Source organism: Mytilinidion resinicola, assembly GCF_010093595.1.
Source record: "Mytilinidion resinicola strain CBS 304.34 unplaced genomic scaffold BDZ99scaffold_25, whole genome shotgun sequence".
NCBI classification, from domain to species: domain Eukaryota; kingdom Fungi; phylum Ascomycota; class Dothideomycetes; order Mytilinidiales; family Mytilinidiaceae; genus Mytilinidion; species Mytilinidion resinicola.
Window position 1 is genome coordinate 60856 of NW_022985461.1, and position 15948 is coordinate 76803.

The following is a 15948-nucleotide window of genomic DNA, read 5'->3' on the forward strand; positions in this document are numbered from 1 at the left end:
TTGCTAGCGCTAGGGAGCTGTGCAGAAACATTTGCTCCCCTAGCTCAGTTTGGACAGACGCATTCTTGAAAGCAGCTGGCACTAGAAATCTCTTGTGGTGAACTCACTCTGTCTACCCAAAGACTTGAGATGGCACGCGAGTGCTGGTAGTAGAAACAAGGCGATGAACGAGTGGATCTAGTGAAGCCGATGGGGCGCAGGTTCATGTCTAACCCTAAACTTGCCGCAAGCAGCCAGACGATACGAGCAGGAAACACCCTAGCTCCCATTGTTGGTAGGTTTTGACGCACCGTTATTTAAGGTGTGGCGTAACGCGTTTGCCGCAGCGCGGGCGGCCAGAGTAGCAGGACTTGCCAAGGCTCTGAACAGTTCGTTCGGTGGATTCATGATCAGTTCAACCTCCGGACGATGCTCAAAGCTAAAGCGCGCCCCAAGCTGTGCGCGACGTCGAACGAAGGGGGTAGGTACTCCCACACCACCTTTGTTTACTCGAGGATGAATTATCACGCCTTTCACTCGTCCCAGCGCTCTCTGCTACCAAGATTATTCACCCTTTCCTACCGCCCGCGAATGGCGAATACTCTGCTACCTGTGCCGCCTCCGTCGGTACGCGCTTAATCGCTCCTCGGTTTCAGGTTCCCTTATTCTCCGCTTTCTCCCCTCAGGTTCACCTTGGAGGAGTTTCGGATCGGCGTCTCTTGGTGGTTTGTGGCTTCGTCTCAGTGATAGCGCCAATAAGGCGGCTATGTATCTAAAGAAGTGGTTGGATATGCCCTCTTCCATTTCACGACTGACTTAGTCATGCCAGATGATCGTTAGTGAACGGAATTTTGACGATCGAGATCTAAGACCGCTATGAAAACTTTATCAACTCATCCGCTTTTCGGATATGTGGCTTAATATATGCACAGAAAATCCTCGGAGCAAGGACTCGTAGAAGTTTCGTCGATGGCCATTCTCTTGCTAACATGTTGATACTAGAAGTAAAACGGCCGGAGAAGATACCTCTTCCTGAGGAGCGCCTAATGTCAATGCCGCTGACATTGCCCTACTCGGCGACCTGTTGAAACAGAACAAAACCTTGTGGGTCCACTCCTGTGGGGCTATTGTGCCGTTCCTTCTACATATCTGTTAATGCATCGTAAGGATACGCGCGCGTGGGGTGGCACAGCTTTTGTGGAGTCATGCTAGCGGCAGGCAGGATCGTTGCGAAACGGGTGTCTACACTGGACGGTGGACCTCTGCCTTGTACCTCTTTCATGGAGAAAACGTGCCACGACTTTGGTCAAGAGCGGCGTGGCCTGTAGTTATCTGTCAGGATACATAGGCCGTGTGTCGCTGAGATAGATGTTAAGTTTCCAAGCAGCAACGCAGCTACGAGCAGCACAAGGCTCGATCATCCTATAATACATAGGACAAAAGGCAAACACTTGCACTGACTGGAATTGTCTCTCGTTGTGTTCTACGTAGATCTAAATATGTCTATCTCTACTCAGATGCGTAAGTTTCTATCCGAAGACTTCCTTGGTTTTGTTGTTGATTTTGTTGATTAGAGAATGTCAACGTTCGGCTTTGCGTTTACCTCCTACCTATCCCAATTGCTGTCTTCTATTGTAAGATCCCTACATATCCATGACCTTGAGACTCTGCTTATTTTCGTATAGCCTTGTGTCTTACTGGCTGCGTATCTAATTCGCCCGGCATTCCGAACATCTTTGCTGTAAAGCTAGAAGGGAGAAACCCTTTAATCATTTCGGAGATATGAGTGGCTTACTTTGGTACTTCTATCACTTGCTGATTTTAAGGAAGTGCTAATTAATGACTAGGTATCTGCATTCTTCCCTCAGAAAAGATGACCTGTCAGTCCACCTCTGGCAAGATGGTTGATACTCTCCTCAAATCCATCGCCGAAAACTCTGACGCGATCGTCGCGGACCCCATGGGTCTGGTATCTTTGGCCCTGAATATTCAATCCAAGATTATCTTGTACCTCCTCGCGGCCGCCGGTGTTCTCTTCCTTAATGGGATGATTCTGACGCTCTTATTAAAGCGACAACTTAAGGCATCAACAAAGGACAACGCGATTGCACTGAAGCGGAAGAAGATGTTGAGAAGCGCTTCCCTAACAACGATCTGGATATCGGTTGGGCTTGTCCTAGCGTCTTCTATTGCAATCAGCCAGGCAACCGGAGCGATGGCATTCATCACTCAACGAGATACTGTCTCGACGATTCGCATTACTGCTGGAAAGACGCTGAGTGTTCTCCAGTGGTTGACCTTCTCATTCTCCTTGATCTTTGCTGTTGGTATATCAGCAATATTCCAGAAACAGGGCGGTGTGATCGAATCAGCTGGTTCAACCGGACCTCCCCGGCCCATGGCCGCTGTGGGTGGTCCTCCACCCCCACCCCCACCTCCCTCATACTTTGCCTAAGTGAAGATTTAGGACGTTGGAGAGCGATCGCGGACGGTTGGTACAGTTCAGCGTGGTTTGTAAGCCGTCCAATTCTCAATCCATCCGGCCGCCGGATCGACAATCCACACCCCTTCTAGTCTAGTCCAATCAAATCCGTGACCTATCACGGTCCAATCGGTTATCAATCCGACTGATCGTTTAGATCTATATAGCTTTAGTGTTGAAGTTCACGTGATGATGTTCTTGAAGGATCAAAATACTTTGATGTGACGATGCCACAATCTCATACCCCGACGGCACGGAAATAAGCTACAGCGGTACGGGAATGAGGTCCTCACATTTTGTAACATGCCTTCCGGCCTAATACGGATAAGATGGCCATTAGTTTGGTGTTGGTGAAGGCCCTAGACGCCTTGGGATCTGCTTTTAAAGAAGACAAGCCTATTTCAGGCGTAGCAGGTTCGGTAGAGGTACTAAGACTTACAACATGCTTAAAAGTATTATTAGATATTTCCCTGTCGTCGCTGTTGCAAATGCTATCTGATCTAGTAGTAGTATTGTACGAGGGTTCCGCCGGACGTGAATTCGTATCATGAGTGGAGGCATCCTTACCCTTGTATGTCCCCCAAATTCTCGGTCGCTGTAGCAACACTTGATGATAAAGTGGCGCAGATCAGCCTTAAGCTAATTTTCATTGGAAGGCTAGTTTACTCAAGAATTGGGGCCCTGAAACTAGAACCTGGCAGGCCTACGGGCCCGGAAGTGGGCCTTCCGAGGCAGGGCGAGGACCTCAGTCTCAACCCTCCATGTCGAATACAGGGCCCAAAACTGGGTTCCAACAAGCTGCTCAGTCTCGGCTTAGGATACGCTCATCTCAGCACAGCCACAGCTCAGGCTGGAGCATGAGCAGCTCAGTTCCCTGAACGGGAAAGGCAATTGCTCGGGTGCACATTGAGATATTGTACTTACTGTTATACATGAGACTTAGAATCAAACAGAGGATGGTTATCAGGACAGCTCTTCACGACTTCTACGCTCGAATGCTCATCTCCCCCACCGTCGCTCGCTTGAAATGAGTATCGTTGTCCTCTACCTACACAACGCGAGTGACTTGGTCCCAATCCTGTGCCAGCCAGAGATATGTCATTAAGCATACATATGCTACTCTCCAAGCTAGAAATCAGAAAATAAGGCCGAGAAGGATGTATACTACTAGCACGGTGATAGCAGTAAGGTCAACAAGCACTCCGACATGCTAGACGAGCAGAAGAAGAATGTTAGGCCCTGATGGTACGACAAGAAAGCGAGTGGTCAGTAAACAATTCACCGTTCCAAGGGTCTATAAGTTCTGGCTTTCAGGCTGCAGGGCCCAAAACGGCATGAAATTTAGAATAAGACGGCAGAGTTAGTGCTTCTCGTCACCACTGCACGGTGGAGCCTGAGCGTCAACCGAACTCCACCAGACCCAACGACGGCCATTCGGAGCTAGGGCGGGCCGTTATCTTACAGAAAGGGACTCAGCCTCGCATGTTTCAGAAGCATCGAAGTCCTTGATGGGCGACATGCAGGCCGCTCAAACACTAGTGGCCAGTGACAGAGAATCGGCCGTCTAATGGCGGAGATCCTACGCGCATTCCCTACGCATGACGCATGTTGGTTGGAAGCGACAGCAGAGAACATGGCTTCAAAGCTTCACATCTGCGCCCTCGGGTGCATTCACAACCACGGGCGCAGAGGAGGCCGCGAGAGCGGAGACAAAGAGCGTCGTCATTTCAGCATACAGCATGGTTGACCGGCATGGCGGTGCATACATACAGTGGACCCGCGGTGGTTGCGTGCCCGAGTCGACGGCATTGGCATGGACGTCGTAATCTCTCGATTGCGGTCAGCCTTCCCAGACGCATGACTGGCCGAAGACCCGTGGATTGACCAGTGGGTGCAGTGGGTGCAGTGGGTGCAGTGGGTGTGGCGACGTTCGGTAGCGGAGGCGATGGCTGAAGGATTCTGGTACCCTTAGAATATCGAACCTACTGCTGCACATTCTGGGGCATCGCACTGCCTAGCCACGATCGCCGTCGCCTCTTCGTCCTGCAGCCGCCGCCGCCTCTTTTCTCGAACGAAAGCCAAAAATAGGGCGCACGCCCGCCCGTGACCCCTGCGGATCCCTGTGAGATTCAACTTCGTCCCGCGCGCTGCGACAAGACAACCCTCGCTCCCTGTCCCAGCCTGAGCCGCCCCAGGCAATCTGCCGGACTCATCCACTGCTGCCAGGACCAGGACCCAAGTCTGAAGCCTGCTCGAACTGAAATCCTCCTGTCGTTACCATTGCTTTTCCGCCGCCGCCTCGAGAACCGGCCTCCAGCTCGTCCGCCGCCCTCTCCTATAACGCAATCCGTCCGCTGGCATTCGCTTTTCTGAGACGCTGCTGTGGATCCGCCTCTGGGACAGCCTCCTCGACCGCAGTCTGACCTGAGATTCCTTCGTTGTCGAGAAACATGACCCTTCGGAGCTAGACGACACCTGACGAAGCTCCTCCGACGCATGGAGGAGGGCCTCCTGCGCTCTCTTGCTCACAATGCACGCTCTCATTTCGCGCGCGAGCAGAAGCAACATGTCGGCCAGCAAGACCCGCTCGCGAGATCGAAGTGCCTCTGAAGTGGTTGCGCCTGGCGCCGACGACCTCCGCCAGCCCGAGTCCGCATACCTCCCTCGGGCTGCCAGCTACACATACTTTCCACACGTCAAGGAACTATTCGACGACTCTTCTTCCCTCGTCGAGCTCAAGGGAACCATCTCGGAAGACGAGCTCAAGTCGACCACCACTGCCTTGGCCCAAACGGACTCCTTCCATTCCTCAGGTGACTCAAGCCCGGACACCGAGACTCCTACTACAGACGAGCGCCCCTCCGTGAAGCGAAATGCCTCGCGCCGGTCGTCGAGATTCTTGCTTTTCAGCAGTCAGGATGAGGAGCCAGCGAGCCTTGAGACCACCGATATTGGCAAGGATAGCCAACCGACCACCCCGAAAGCAAGATCGCCCGTGAGATCAATGACGAGGTTACGGAGAAAATCTTGGATATCGTCTCGACCATCTTCCCCCACAAAGGAGGGAGAAAGGGACGCTGCGGCGGGAGACTCAGCAAAACCTGCGAAGAACTTAGACGCTGGACGTAGAAGGTCAATCGTCGCAGCAACCTTCAAGCTTGATAAGGATGGGCCAAAGGACAGCCGGGATAACTCTCCCACCCCGAGCAAACGGGCTGTTCTATCCAAGAAGCCGAAGCGACCGCTAAGTGCTCTGCTGAAAGGACCCAGCCCAGTCGAAGTACCACCACCGGTGAAAGTTCCGGACGTCCCACGCCTACCCAGATCTTTCTCCTCTGATCGGCTGCCTTTGGGCCCTCAATCGCCCACTTCTCCACACCAAGTCCCCCCAATACCAAGAAATTTATCCTCCGACAAGATCAAGGGCGCTAGGATCGAGCCCAGGAAGAAGGACGAGCTATGGAGCATTTTCAGGACACTGGAAGGTGACCTTCGCAAGTAAGCGGAGTACAAGTGCGATGGGTGTTCAGTTGCTAACTTTCGTTTCAGGTTTCAATCCAAGTCGATTGCTATGAAAACGAATGTGGTCCGAACCTCCCTCCTACCTTTTCTGCGAGCTTACGCAATACACCCTTCAAACAGCAAGTTGCGGCCTGAGGACTTGGATAGACGTGTAAACATCTTGAATGGTTGGTGGACTGGTCTTCTGGAGTTGCTCTCCGGCAGGAATAATCTGTCCATTTCAGGTACGGACCGCCCGGCAATACTGGAAGGGATTGCAGGCATCATGGAAAGGCCCGAGTGGAGACTGTCTCCATCACCCTTTTGTGCCCTTGCGAATAGAGCCGACACCGCGTCGACGCTGACTGCTAACTCGACAACGTCTCTCTCCTCTGGCGCCTCTGACTTCCTAGCGGAATCGGTATACCATAACGTCCGGAACATCTTTACTCAGAACTTGCTATCGCAGATGGCGTTCGTTGTGGATAAAATGTCGCTTCGAAACGCTGCCGCGAGTCTGGTGACTTTCTGTGGGAAAACTTGTGCCTATGCGTTTTTCTTCTGCCCCGGAATAGCAGATGCTTTGGTCCGCTTATGGGATCCCTCCCTGGATACTATGAGGCGCGTTTTGGAGGAATCCGGTATCTCAAGGCGAGATAAATTGGATACAGTCGCGAACCGGGTTGTCCCAATATTTCCACCGAGTCTCCATTCTTTAAAGTTCACGTCTATCATCAAAACATCGAGGATGTTGCGCGCAGCTGCTAACCCACCTTTGGGCACCGCCAACTGGGACTGGTATGGGCCTTGGGTAAAGCGTTGGACCGGGACTGAGAGCGATCTGTTTTATGTCTTTGTGAAGCATTATCACATTCTTGTCACCGAGTTCCTGCCTGCAGAACCTACTCATCTTGAACGGATTTGCGTACCAGGCTTGGTCATGGTACACGCTCAGATTCTGGAGAACCTGGACGCAACGCTCAACCGCAATGCTACTGCAATCCCAGCAGAAGAGCTTACCAACGGACCCGCCCCCATAACATTCGATGATGTACTCGCCGATCCCGATGCTACCGCTTCGACGGTTCCAGTACCGCCTGCGAACGCAACTCGGCTGATGGCGGAGAACCGTCTAATCATGTTGATTAGAGATTTCCTTTCCGACCGAGGTGCTTTGTATCTCACAGCCCGCCGTATGTTTGCAGAAGCGTTTGGCCATATCCTCAAAGCAGCAGCTAGAAAGATTTCCATCTACGATAGCCAGGCCTGCTACACTCTTTGCGACTTTTTGGAAGAAGCCCTTGTCATCATGGTTCGATATGACCAAAGCGCTCCATCGCAAGAGTCTGTTTTAGACTGGCCCTTCTGGCTATCGGTGTGCATGCAGATGGCGGCAAGTCAGAGTACCACGACCGAACTCAAGCTATATTCTTTCTTGTTCAGCATCTGGAACCTCATTGCTACTGACGAGAGCCGGAAGATGGACCTTTGTCTCAGCTTCTTGCTCGAGCCGGAGTTCTTCGAAAGCAGATTTAACCATTGGTGCCCGATGGTCCGAACCTATTACATGCGCTTGCTATGCTGGCGAATTGCGCGGTACGATGGGGAGGGTACGGAAATTGACACGTAAGTCCTAATGAGACAGTCATCGGCTCTTCCACTAACGTTTGGGACAGCGAAATCTTGAAGACATTAAATGACAGGCTACGATCCGTCTGGAGTCATTACTTATGGCTACGGGAAGACTCCGAACTGAAAGGGGCAAGTCCTCCGTCTACAGCACCATGCAACCCAGCACCAGGCCGGCGGTTACTCATAATTCGGAACGATAACCCAGTTGTCGCGAGCGGAGGACCTTTCCTGTCGTTTGATGGGGTGGTACAAAACTCCGCCACGAGACGATTATCGTCACTGGATGCAATCTCCGAGCCGGATTCGCGACCACCTTCCGCGCAGTCTACTGATTCGTCCGAGTTTGGTACCGGTGAAGAAGAGGCTGGCAAAAAGCGATGGAGTCTGCTCCGAAGTTTCATTAGTGGTACTCCGAAATCGCGATCAAAGTCACGAAGTCCAGGACCTACACCCAAAGAGCCTGTTGCTACCTCGCCTCCATCCAAAACATCAACGCCCACTCCGTCTAGACCCAATTCGAGGAGCGGCGAGCAACGTCCACCTCTAGTTTCGCACCGGAGTTTCTTTTTCCGTTTCTCTCTTGAATATGTCGATAAACGATTCCACAGGCCGATGGAGATGCGATTGTTTCCTCCCAGACTACCTTTGCCGGCACAAATGCATCTTCAAGATGAAGATATACTCCTCCCTCCCGTTACCAGCGCCAGGCCGACTGGGATCGTGGCACAATCTAGTCGATACGCCGGCCGCTCACTTGCTGAATGGGCTCTGGTTGTTCACGAATGCCAGAACTTCTTTGATCGCAGAAAGACCGAGGGTGTGCCATCGAATAAGCTTGTCGAGACACCAACACTCGCGGTTGAGAATTTCAGGATGCGGGGATAGACTTCCTTGATCGGCAGCTAATTGACTTCGGTTTTATCTCATTGTCTCGACCTTAGCGTATCCCGTACTGAGGCATTTTTTACCCTTCGACGAGTGGAGCTTAGTGGCTATTCTTCCTATGGGGTCTTCATGTACGACAATATTTCGGGTCTTTTAATTACTCCACGATGTAAAATACACGTTGATTCGGATGTGCGTGTTTTACATTGCCGAGGAGTTTTGGTCGCGCTAGAATGCACATTATCTAGCCTCATTTACAGGCTTTCGGATTTCGTAAGGGTTCCTGGGAAGGGTGGTATGGCGCATAGCCTTACATTCTTCTTTCTATTTCTATCGCAGACGGAATCAATTGGGAACGGTACATATCTCCGACAACAGGCGTATATAGAGGGTCGATAGGCCCGCGAAATCTGCATCCGCCGAGCGCAAACAATTCTTCTTATCCTACTCTCACGTGTTGCAATCCATCTCAAAACAAATACTACTGGCCTGAGGGACAAGTGCAACAATATATGCGTCATGCATCTTGATCGCGGGAGGAGCCGAGACAGTGAGGTGATTTGTTGGCCTCGAGGTATACGGCGGCTTCATTATTGCAACAGAGGAATTGACGGTATGTCAACCTCACACCACCTGCCTGTGCTCATGCTAACTTCTGTAATACGCTGCAAAAGCGTGCTGATTCATGTTAGGCATGCGATAGTCTTTCATGTCGAGAAACTCCATCTGCAGAAGTTTGACTCACTTTTACGTTGCTGACCGGCTCTCCAAAAGTATGCTGGCCAATCACTGGGCCCATTTGCAGCTGAACTGTGCTAGCTGCTCGATATCGCGTATGGTGGAGGGCGTACAGTCTCTGAGTCTTTGGAATACCGCTCTTCGAGTGTTCCACTGCACCGTTCAAAACGGTAGTGACCAAGGCGATCCCCAGCCTAAACCACGAGGAGAGATGCCACATGGAGGCGTTCACGGAGCGTCGAAATTTTCTCCGAGCCAAACATCTTTGACTTCACAGAGCCACGAGCGTCGCGACTTGAACACCTTCAACGGCTTCTAGCGACGCCACAGATTGATATTCACTTTGTTCTTCATTAGGCCCCCTCTTCGATCTCTGTTGCATCTCTTGCCATGATTGCGGTAAGTAGATGACGTCACTAGAGAGAAGCATTCGGGCCTGCGCAAGAGTTCACGCTCCCACAGTCCCGATCAGGACACAACAGCTCGAGGGAACTGGGAACATCCTCCATCCGATGGCTTTATTTAGACATTCTCCTCGGCCTAGTCTTGAAGGCTGTGACCCATGCGCACAATTGAAAGCGGACACGAGATGTTCTTCCGAGTGCGCCTCAACTAGCGACTAGCTTTTCCAATGGCTGAAGACCAGTACTCCAAATTCCCAAGACTAGTGGTCTGTTGAGGGGGAGAATGATCTCCGCTCGCACATATGACATGAATGCTAACCTGCCCTCTCAAGAAGTCGACAGGCTTTGAGAAACATCAGGGGATGCGGCTCGGCGGGCCCCTCGTCCTCCTGCAGGTTCGCGATGGTCTGGTTCCTTCCGCAATGTAATACGAACCACGACTGATAGTCCTTGACCGAAGGGTTCACTAAACGATACTGCAGCTGCAGCAAACTAAGCTCGACAGAATCTCCTTATTCACAATGAGTTACCGTGTCGTGTTTAGTATAAAGACATGGCGTCCGGTCCGCGTGGCGTTGGAAGATAGATCACGCCTCTTGATTCATCTTTCATAACCTCTTCAAGCCTTTCCTCTCAGGTCAAGAGTTAGTCTGGTTCGTTTTTAGCCCGCTACAATGCATGTCTCAGCACTCCTGCTTCTCCTTGGCACGTATAGTCTAGTGCATGCATTGACCGTGCCGGGAACGTCGCCCTGGCCAGACAAGCACCTTGAGTCAGGTCTACGGATAGCGAAGAGGTCCGTACCGTATGAAATTGCACCACGGGCGCTTTGTCCACAAGTGTGGTGGACAATCGCTACAGAGCTTAAGCTATCTTTCCTCGGGGTAGGAGGCTGCAATAACCTCGCGCGGTAAGACCGCCATCCCAACTTGAAGCCAAGACGTCAACTAATCCACTCGAAGACAAGCTATTCGTGCGGCTTTCCACGACTGCTTCGTAGACGGCTGCAACGGGTCTCTGATGCTCAGCGGCGAATGCGACCGCAGCGAAAACAATGGCCTCGAAGACATATGCGCGCAACTCCCGACAGTTCGCGCGAAGTATGGGGTAGGTATGGCCGATCTTATTCAATTTGCTGGAGGTAAGCACATTTGCTGTATTCCCCATCCTACATCCACTGACAGCTATACCCAGCCATCGCCGTTGAAGTCTGCCCCCTTGGGCCCCCAATGCCCTTTTACGCCGGCCGCAAGGACTCCACCACGCCCTCCACCCCGGGCCAACTTCCCTCGGTAACAGGCAGCGGTGACCAGCTCTTCAACATGTTTAAAGCCAAAGGCTTCACTGCAACTGACCTCGCCGCGCTAATTGGGGCGCACACAACGTCGGAGCAGTTCTTCGTCAACAAGGCGAAGGCAGGCGCGGCTCAGGACACTACGCCGAACGTCTGGGATGTGGCGTATTACGGACAGATGCTGGCCGGGACGGCGCCGTTCACTTTTGAGAGCGATAAGAACCTGGCGGCGCAGAACGATGTGAAGGGGCCGTTCAAGGGGTTTGTGGGGAATCAGGTGGCGTGGAATGGGGCGTTCGTTGTTGCGTAAGTGGTTATGGGTGCGTGCTTTGCAGAGGAGGCCTGCTAATAATTGTCTAGCATGGTCAAGATGTCGTTGCTCGGGGTTAGTGGTGGGAAGAGCGGGTTGGTAGATTGCTCTGCTGCAGTGTAGTAGGAGGGAAGGTCATCAGGATGTGACAACAGCGGATCTAGGATACGTGCTTCTGTTGCATCCTTGTTTGCTATACTTGGGCTCTTGGATTCGCGTCTGATGTCCTTCTCGTTTACTGGGTATACCCTGATTCATGTACGATTATCATGTTCGCTGAAAGTAGGTTAACTTCGGCAGCTTCGGACTCTTGTTCAATCTCTGCAAAAACGCATTGAAGCACTTGCAAATATTGACACTAAGTGAATATGTGCGCGTAGTGAGGAGTCGAGTAAAGTGCTAATTCTGCTTGGCATTAAAGTTCCGATTTGGTGTTGCATGTTTTGGTGGTGAGTTGGCTCGACCAATCAGAAGGCTGTTGCTGGGCAGTCCTATGTTTGCCGCCAAAACATCAACACAACATTTCACCCAGCGCATCCCCCATCATACACCGCATCTTACCGCCAGCATCCCACCACCAACAGCTCTTAGGCCCCCAGCATACACTTGTATCAATAGCTGCCTGTGCCCATACAACCCAATGGCCCAAGAAACGGGCGTCTTCTCTATCCGCCGTCCGCGCGAGGTAAGTCGTATCTCACGCCGCAGCTTCCTTGCTTCGTCGCATTTCTGACTCTCACAACGCAGCCGCTGGGCGGCATCGCGCACAATCCCTCCGCAATTCCCATGCCGGCTTCCGCGATGAAGCGCTCCAACTCCGTTTCGAACATGCAAAACAGCGCATTCGGCGGCCCTTTCACCACGAACCACGCGCGCTCAACCTCTGGATCGCGCATGTCTCTCGCACCTGGCCGCCCGAGCCAGCCAATCTTCCAGCGCTCCTCCTCTGGCGACAATCTTGCAGGTATGGGCGGTTTCCAATCCGCGCATCGCAATTCGACAAACAACATGTTTGGCGGCGCAAGCACTGGGCGCAAGAGTCTTGCGCCTGGCGCAGGGCTCACAACACCCGCGTCCGCACTTAGCCAGGACCAGAGCTCACAGCGTCGAAGCAGCGTGTTTAGAGCGCGACCGTCGTCTGGCGCGGGTGGGATGGGACAACGCCAAAGCTTTTTCACAACTACGCCAGCCACCGCTGCGATGCCGGTAGACCCCAGACGACTAAAGGACGCGTCGGTGCGGGCGCAAATGGCACAAGAGCTCATGGAGTACCTTACACATGGGAACTTTGAGATGGAAGCAAAGCACTCTCTCACTCACAAGTCCATGAGCTCCCCAACGCAAAAGGACTTCAACTGCATGTTCCAGTGGCTATATCACCGTATCGACCCGGCATATCGTTTCCAAAAGTCTATCGACGCCGAGGTACCAGCACTCCTTAAACAGTTGCGTTATCCGTTCGAGAAATCAATTATGAAGTCTCAAATCGCGGCCGTGGGTGGAAATAATTGGTCCACATTCCTAGGGCTGCTACACTGGATGATGCAGCTTGCTCGAATGATGGATCAGTACAACGCGGGCAGCTACGACGATGTGTGCGCCGAAGCGGGCCACGACGTCCTACACGACAGGATCATCTTCGATTTCCTCTCTGACGCATATCAAACCTGGTTACACGTTGAGGACGATGGCGAAGACGACGATCCGGCAAAGCTGGTCGCACCGCATGTTGAGGTGATGGCCGCCAAGTTCGAGCAAGCGAATTCTCATCACTTGGAGGAGTTGGAGGTCCTACAGGCTGAGCACAAGGCACTAGAAGACCAGATAGACGAGCTAGGGAAGAGCGGACCCCGACTTAATAGCTTAAACGACCAGATCAAGATCCTAGAGGAAGATAAGGCCAAATTCGAGAAGTACAATGACAATCTGGAAGGCAAAGTCGAAAGATATGAGAACCGGGTTAAACTTCTAGAGGAAGAAATTCGCAAGACCGAGGCAGAGCTGGAGGAGGCTGAAAATGAGAAGCAAAGTCTGCAAGAAATTGTTGACAGCAGAGGGATAACTATCAGCGATATCGACCGCATGAACACAGAGCGCGAGCGACTACAGAAGGGCGTCGAGTCTACTAGCGCACGCCTTGAAGAGACCAGGAAGAAAGTCGCAGAGAAAGAAATCGAAGCACTTCGCAAACTCGACGAACTTGAGCGGACAGTCGAAAAGTACAACTCACTCGGCTATCAGATTGGTATCATACCAGCCACTGCTGCCAATGCGAAAGGGCTTGAATATGAAATCGTCATCACTACCAACGATGGGCCGAACTTCTCTGGCTCCCAAGTGGGCGCATCTCAAGGGCAAGACTCTTCGGACCGGCTCCTTGCAGACTCAGGCAATGGATACCAGCCTCACCAGCTCTTGAACCTCGACCTCCGCGGAACCGTCAAGACCAATATCCTCTCTCTTCGCAAGGAGATCAGCGAGAGGCGCAATGCTGCGCTCGAGGCGGACATGAACAACCACGACCTCCTCGACAAGATCAAGGAGGCCATGGACGATAAACAGTCTGAAGTCGAGGGATTAGGTCACAAAGTCCGCGCGGCTGAGGAGGAGTTTGAAAAGACTCGCGAAATCACCAACGCACAGAAGATGGCCAGCGACGCGCAAATCGAGAAGATGGAGAAGGAGCTTGCGAAAATGAGGGCGGGTTTGAGCGACAGCGTCCAGGTCATGGAGCAACGGGAGATGAGTACGAATCTTGAGTGAGTCTTCTCATACTATTATTGCAAGCCAGTGACAGCTGCTAATCTGAATCTCAAATAGGTACGAACAGCTCACCCTGCGTGCAGCATCTCTCCGCGAGGAACTCCACACCGAGATCGAGCGCATGCTGAACGACATCATCAAGTTCAAGGTGCACATCCAAACCCACCTCGAGGGCTACGAGACCTTTGTCTCGGACGAGGCGGAGAAGTGCCTCGAAGAGCCGGATCCAATGGGTGTGCATGATGATGAGGATGTGTTTGAGGACTAAGATGTGCATTCAGTTGGGTAGCAGTAGTCACTCGTAACTCGAGTACGATGTACAGCCTTGTTGCATAATGAGCGGAGTTTTGGCGTTGGGGAGAGGGAGGCGCTGTCACGATTTCATTTCCCGGGAAGCAATTGGGGGCTGATTGATGAAGGACAGGATAGGGGTTGGGGGGAGTTGGTTTCTTGTTTCTTGTCTATGGGCTGGGGTGTTGTGTTATGGCTCGGCTTGGATGATACCTTTCGATACGTAAACACGAAGACTTCTGCGTTGCTCATGCCACCGCCCTCAGACCTAATGAACGTGGCTCTGCCTTTCTTACGTATCTAATGCTACTCCTGTCTCCTGAAGGGGGTGCTCCGCAGATGGGCGAAGGGCAATACAACGGTCATCTTGACGATGCCTCTCCATCACACCTCAGAGTAAGATATTAACAGCCACCTTTCACAAGCCAATTCCAGGCGCTTGCGCCCAGAAACACACCATCAACGCCCAGCACGCGGCCCAAAGCTCGCACGCCGCACGCCGTCATATCGATCTGAGCTTATCGTCGTCGCGCAGGCCGTCGACCACTCAGCGGCCCCGCTGCGGGGGTCGTCCAGGGTCTTGCATGAGCGCATTGACGTCACCGGATCTCGATTGTGGCAAGCAACTGCGGTAGGACAGCCAACAAAGGAGCGGAGCAGGTTTCGCATCATGGAAACCAGCGGGTGGGTTTGCGAACGGGAGATTGGGGGGGCAGGAGGGGCAGCTGCCAAGTCCTTTTGCAAGAGTTGTTTAAATAGGGCTGGACCCTGATCTGCTGAGGGCGTTCAATTCAGTTCACTCCAACTTACATTACCAAACACCATTTTCACACTTTACCACACAGACTTCAAAGTACCGATACCAGTCAACATGAACAACCAAGGCAACGCCCAGCAGACCAACGCGTCTGGTAACGAGGACTACGTCGACAAGGGTATGTTGCATGCAGCCCTCGCCCTCCGCCTCCGCCTCCTGCATCAAAAGTAGCGGTGACTAACGGACGGGTTGACAGGACTCGATGCCGTTGAGAAGAAGTTCGGTGGCGCGTACGGCGCTGACCCGGGGAAGAACCGCGGCGTCAACGAGAAGATCGTAGGTTGCTCCTTCCCCCGCCTAACACTTCCTCGGTCGGAAACATCGTTTGCTGACATGGTTTTGGAGACCGACGGCGCGCGCGGCTTGTTCGAGAAGGCTACTGGCAAGAAGGTGCCCGACAAGTTCTCCAACTAGAGATGGTTGGGGCGGATTGCATACCACAGACTGGTATAACAGCCTCGCTGATGCAGCTGATGGCTGGGAGTCTTGATCGGATTGGGATAGGATATCTGGGTTATAGGGATATGAATATCATGATATGATCCGTCAAAGTTTCATTGATTTGCCCATGTGATGTGTGATGTGTGATATAGTGGTATATATGTTTGCGTCCAATGCTGGATAACTTAGTGTTGAGTTCAGTGGACTGTTTCCAGCGTCATGCGTGTTGTGCAAGGTATGCAGATGTCTACTTCATCACGCTGGGCATGAAAAAAAGTGGCACACTCATCAAGTACTCTGCCCGTGTGTACACCGGTCTGCCGCTGCATGAAGTGCTTCAACAAGTTTCCACATAGCCTAGGGCAAAGAGCTTCTATCTTCTTTAGACCTGAAAACATATTGAAGCAACCC

The 15948-nt window shown here is 52.3% G+C and overlaps 5 protein-coding genes across 5 annotated transcripts; all 5 read left to right on the plus strand.

Moving 5' to 3' along the window:
* Positions 1 to 1478: 1478 nt before the first annotated feature.
* BDZ99DRAFT_481699 (uncharacterized protein) lies at positions 1479 to 2434 on the plus strand (the record flags this gene model as incomplete). The annotated part of the gene is made up of 3 exons (XM_033722436.1): positions 1479 to 1500; positions 1554 to 1613; positions 1827 to 2434. 3 exons carry the CDS (start codon positions 1479 to 1481, stop codon positions 2432 to 2434), a joined length of 690 nt encoding a protein of 229 aa, XP_033570660.1.
* Positions 2435 to 4570: 2136 nt separating this feature from the next.
* Positions 4571 to 8977, plus strand: BDZ99DRAFT_502933 (DUF1765-domain-containing protein). Its single transcript, XM_033723930.1, has 3 exons — positions 4571 to 5959; positions 6011 to 7588; positions 7639 to 8977. Exons 1-3 carry the CDS (start codon positions 4992 to 4994, stop codon positions 8477 to 8479), a joined length of 3387 nt encoding a protein of 1128 aa, XP_033570661.1. The 5' UTR covers positions 4571 to 4991; the 3' UTR covers positions 8480 to 8977.
* A 1318-nt stretch (positions 8978 to 10295) lies between these two features.
* Positions 10296 to 11225, plus strand: BDZ99DRAFT_399033 (heme peroxidase; the record flags this gene model as incomplete). The annotated part of the gene is made up of 3 exons (XM_033716111.1): positions 10296 to 10531; positions 10584 to 10762; positions 10816 to 11225. The coding sequence occupies 3 exons, from the start codon at positions 10296 to 10298 to the stop codon at positions 11223 to 11225; spliced, it is 825 nt and encodes a 274-aa protein (XP_033570662.1).
* A 570-nt stretch (positions 11226 to 11795) lies between these two features.
* Positions 11796 to 14648, plus strand: BDZ99DRAFT_452726 (HEC/Ndc80p family protein-like protein). The gene is made up of 3 exons (XM_033718291.1): positions 11796 to 11910; positions 11973 to 13984; positions 14046 to 14648. Exons 1-3 carry the CDS (start codon positions 11866 to 11868, stop codon positions 14254 to 14256), a joined length of 2268 nt encoding a protein of 755 aa, XP_033570663.1. The 5' UTR covers positions 11796 to 11865; the 3' UTR covers positions 14257 to 14648.
* A 502-nt stretch (positions 14649 to 15150) lies between these two features.
* Positions 15151 to 15510, plus strand: BDZ99DRAFT_526180 (uncharacterized protein; the record flags this gene model as incomplete). The annotated part of the gene is made up of 2 exons (XM_033726111.1): positions 15151 to 15214; positions 15293 to 15510. 2 exons carry the CDS (start codon positions 15151 to 15153, stop codon positions 15508 to 15510), a joined length of 282 nt encoding a protein of 93 aa, XP_033570664.1.
* Between the last annotated feature and the right edge of the window lie 438 nt (positions 15511 to 15948).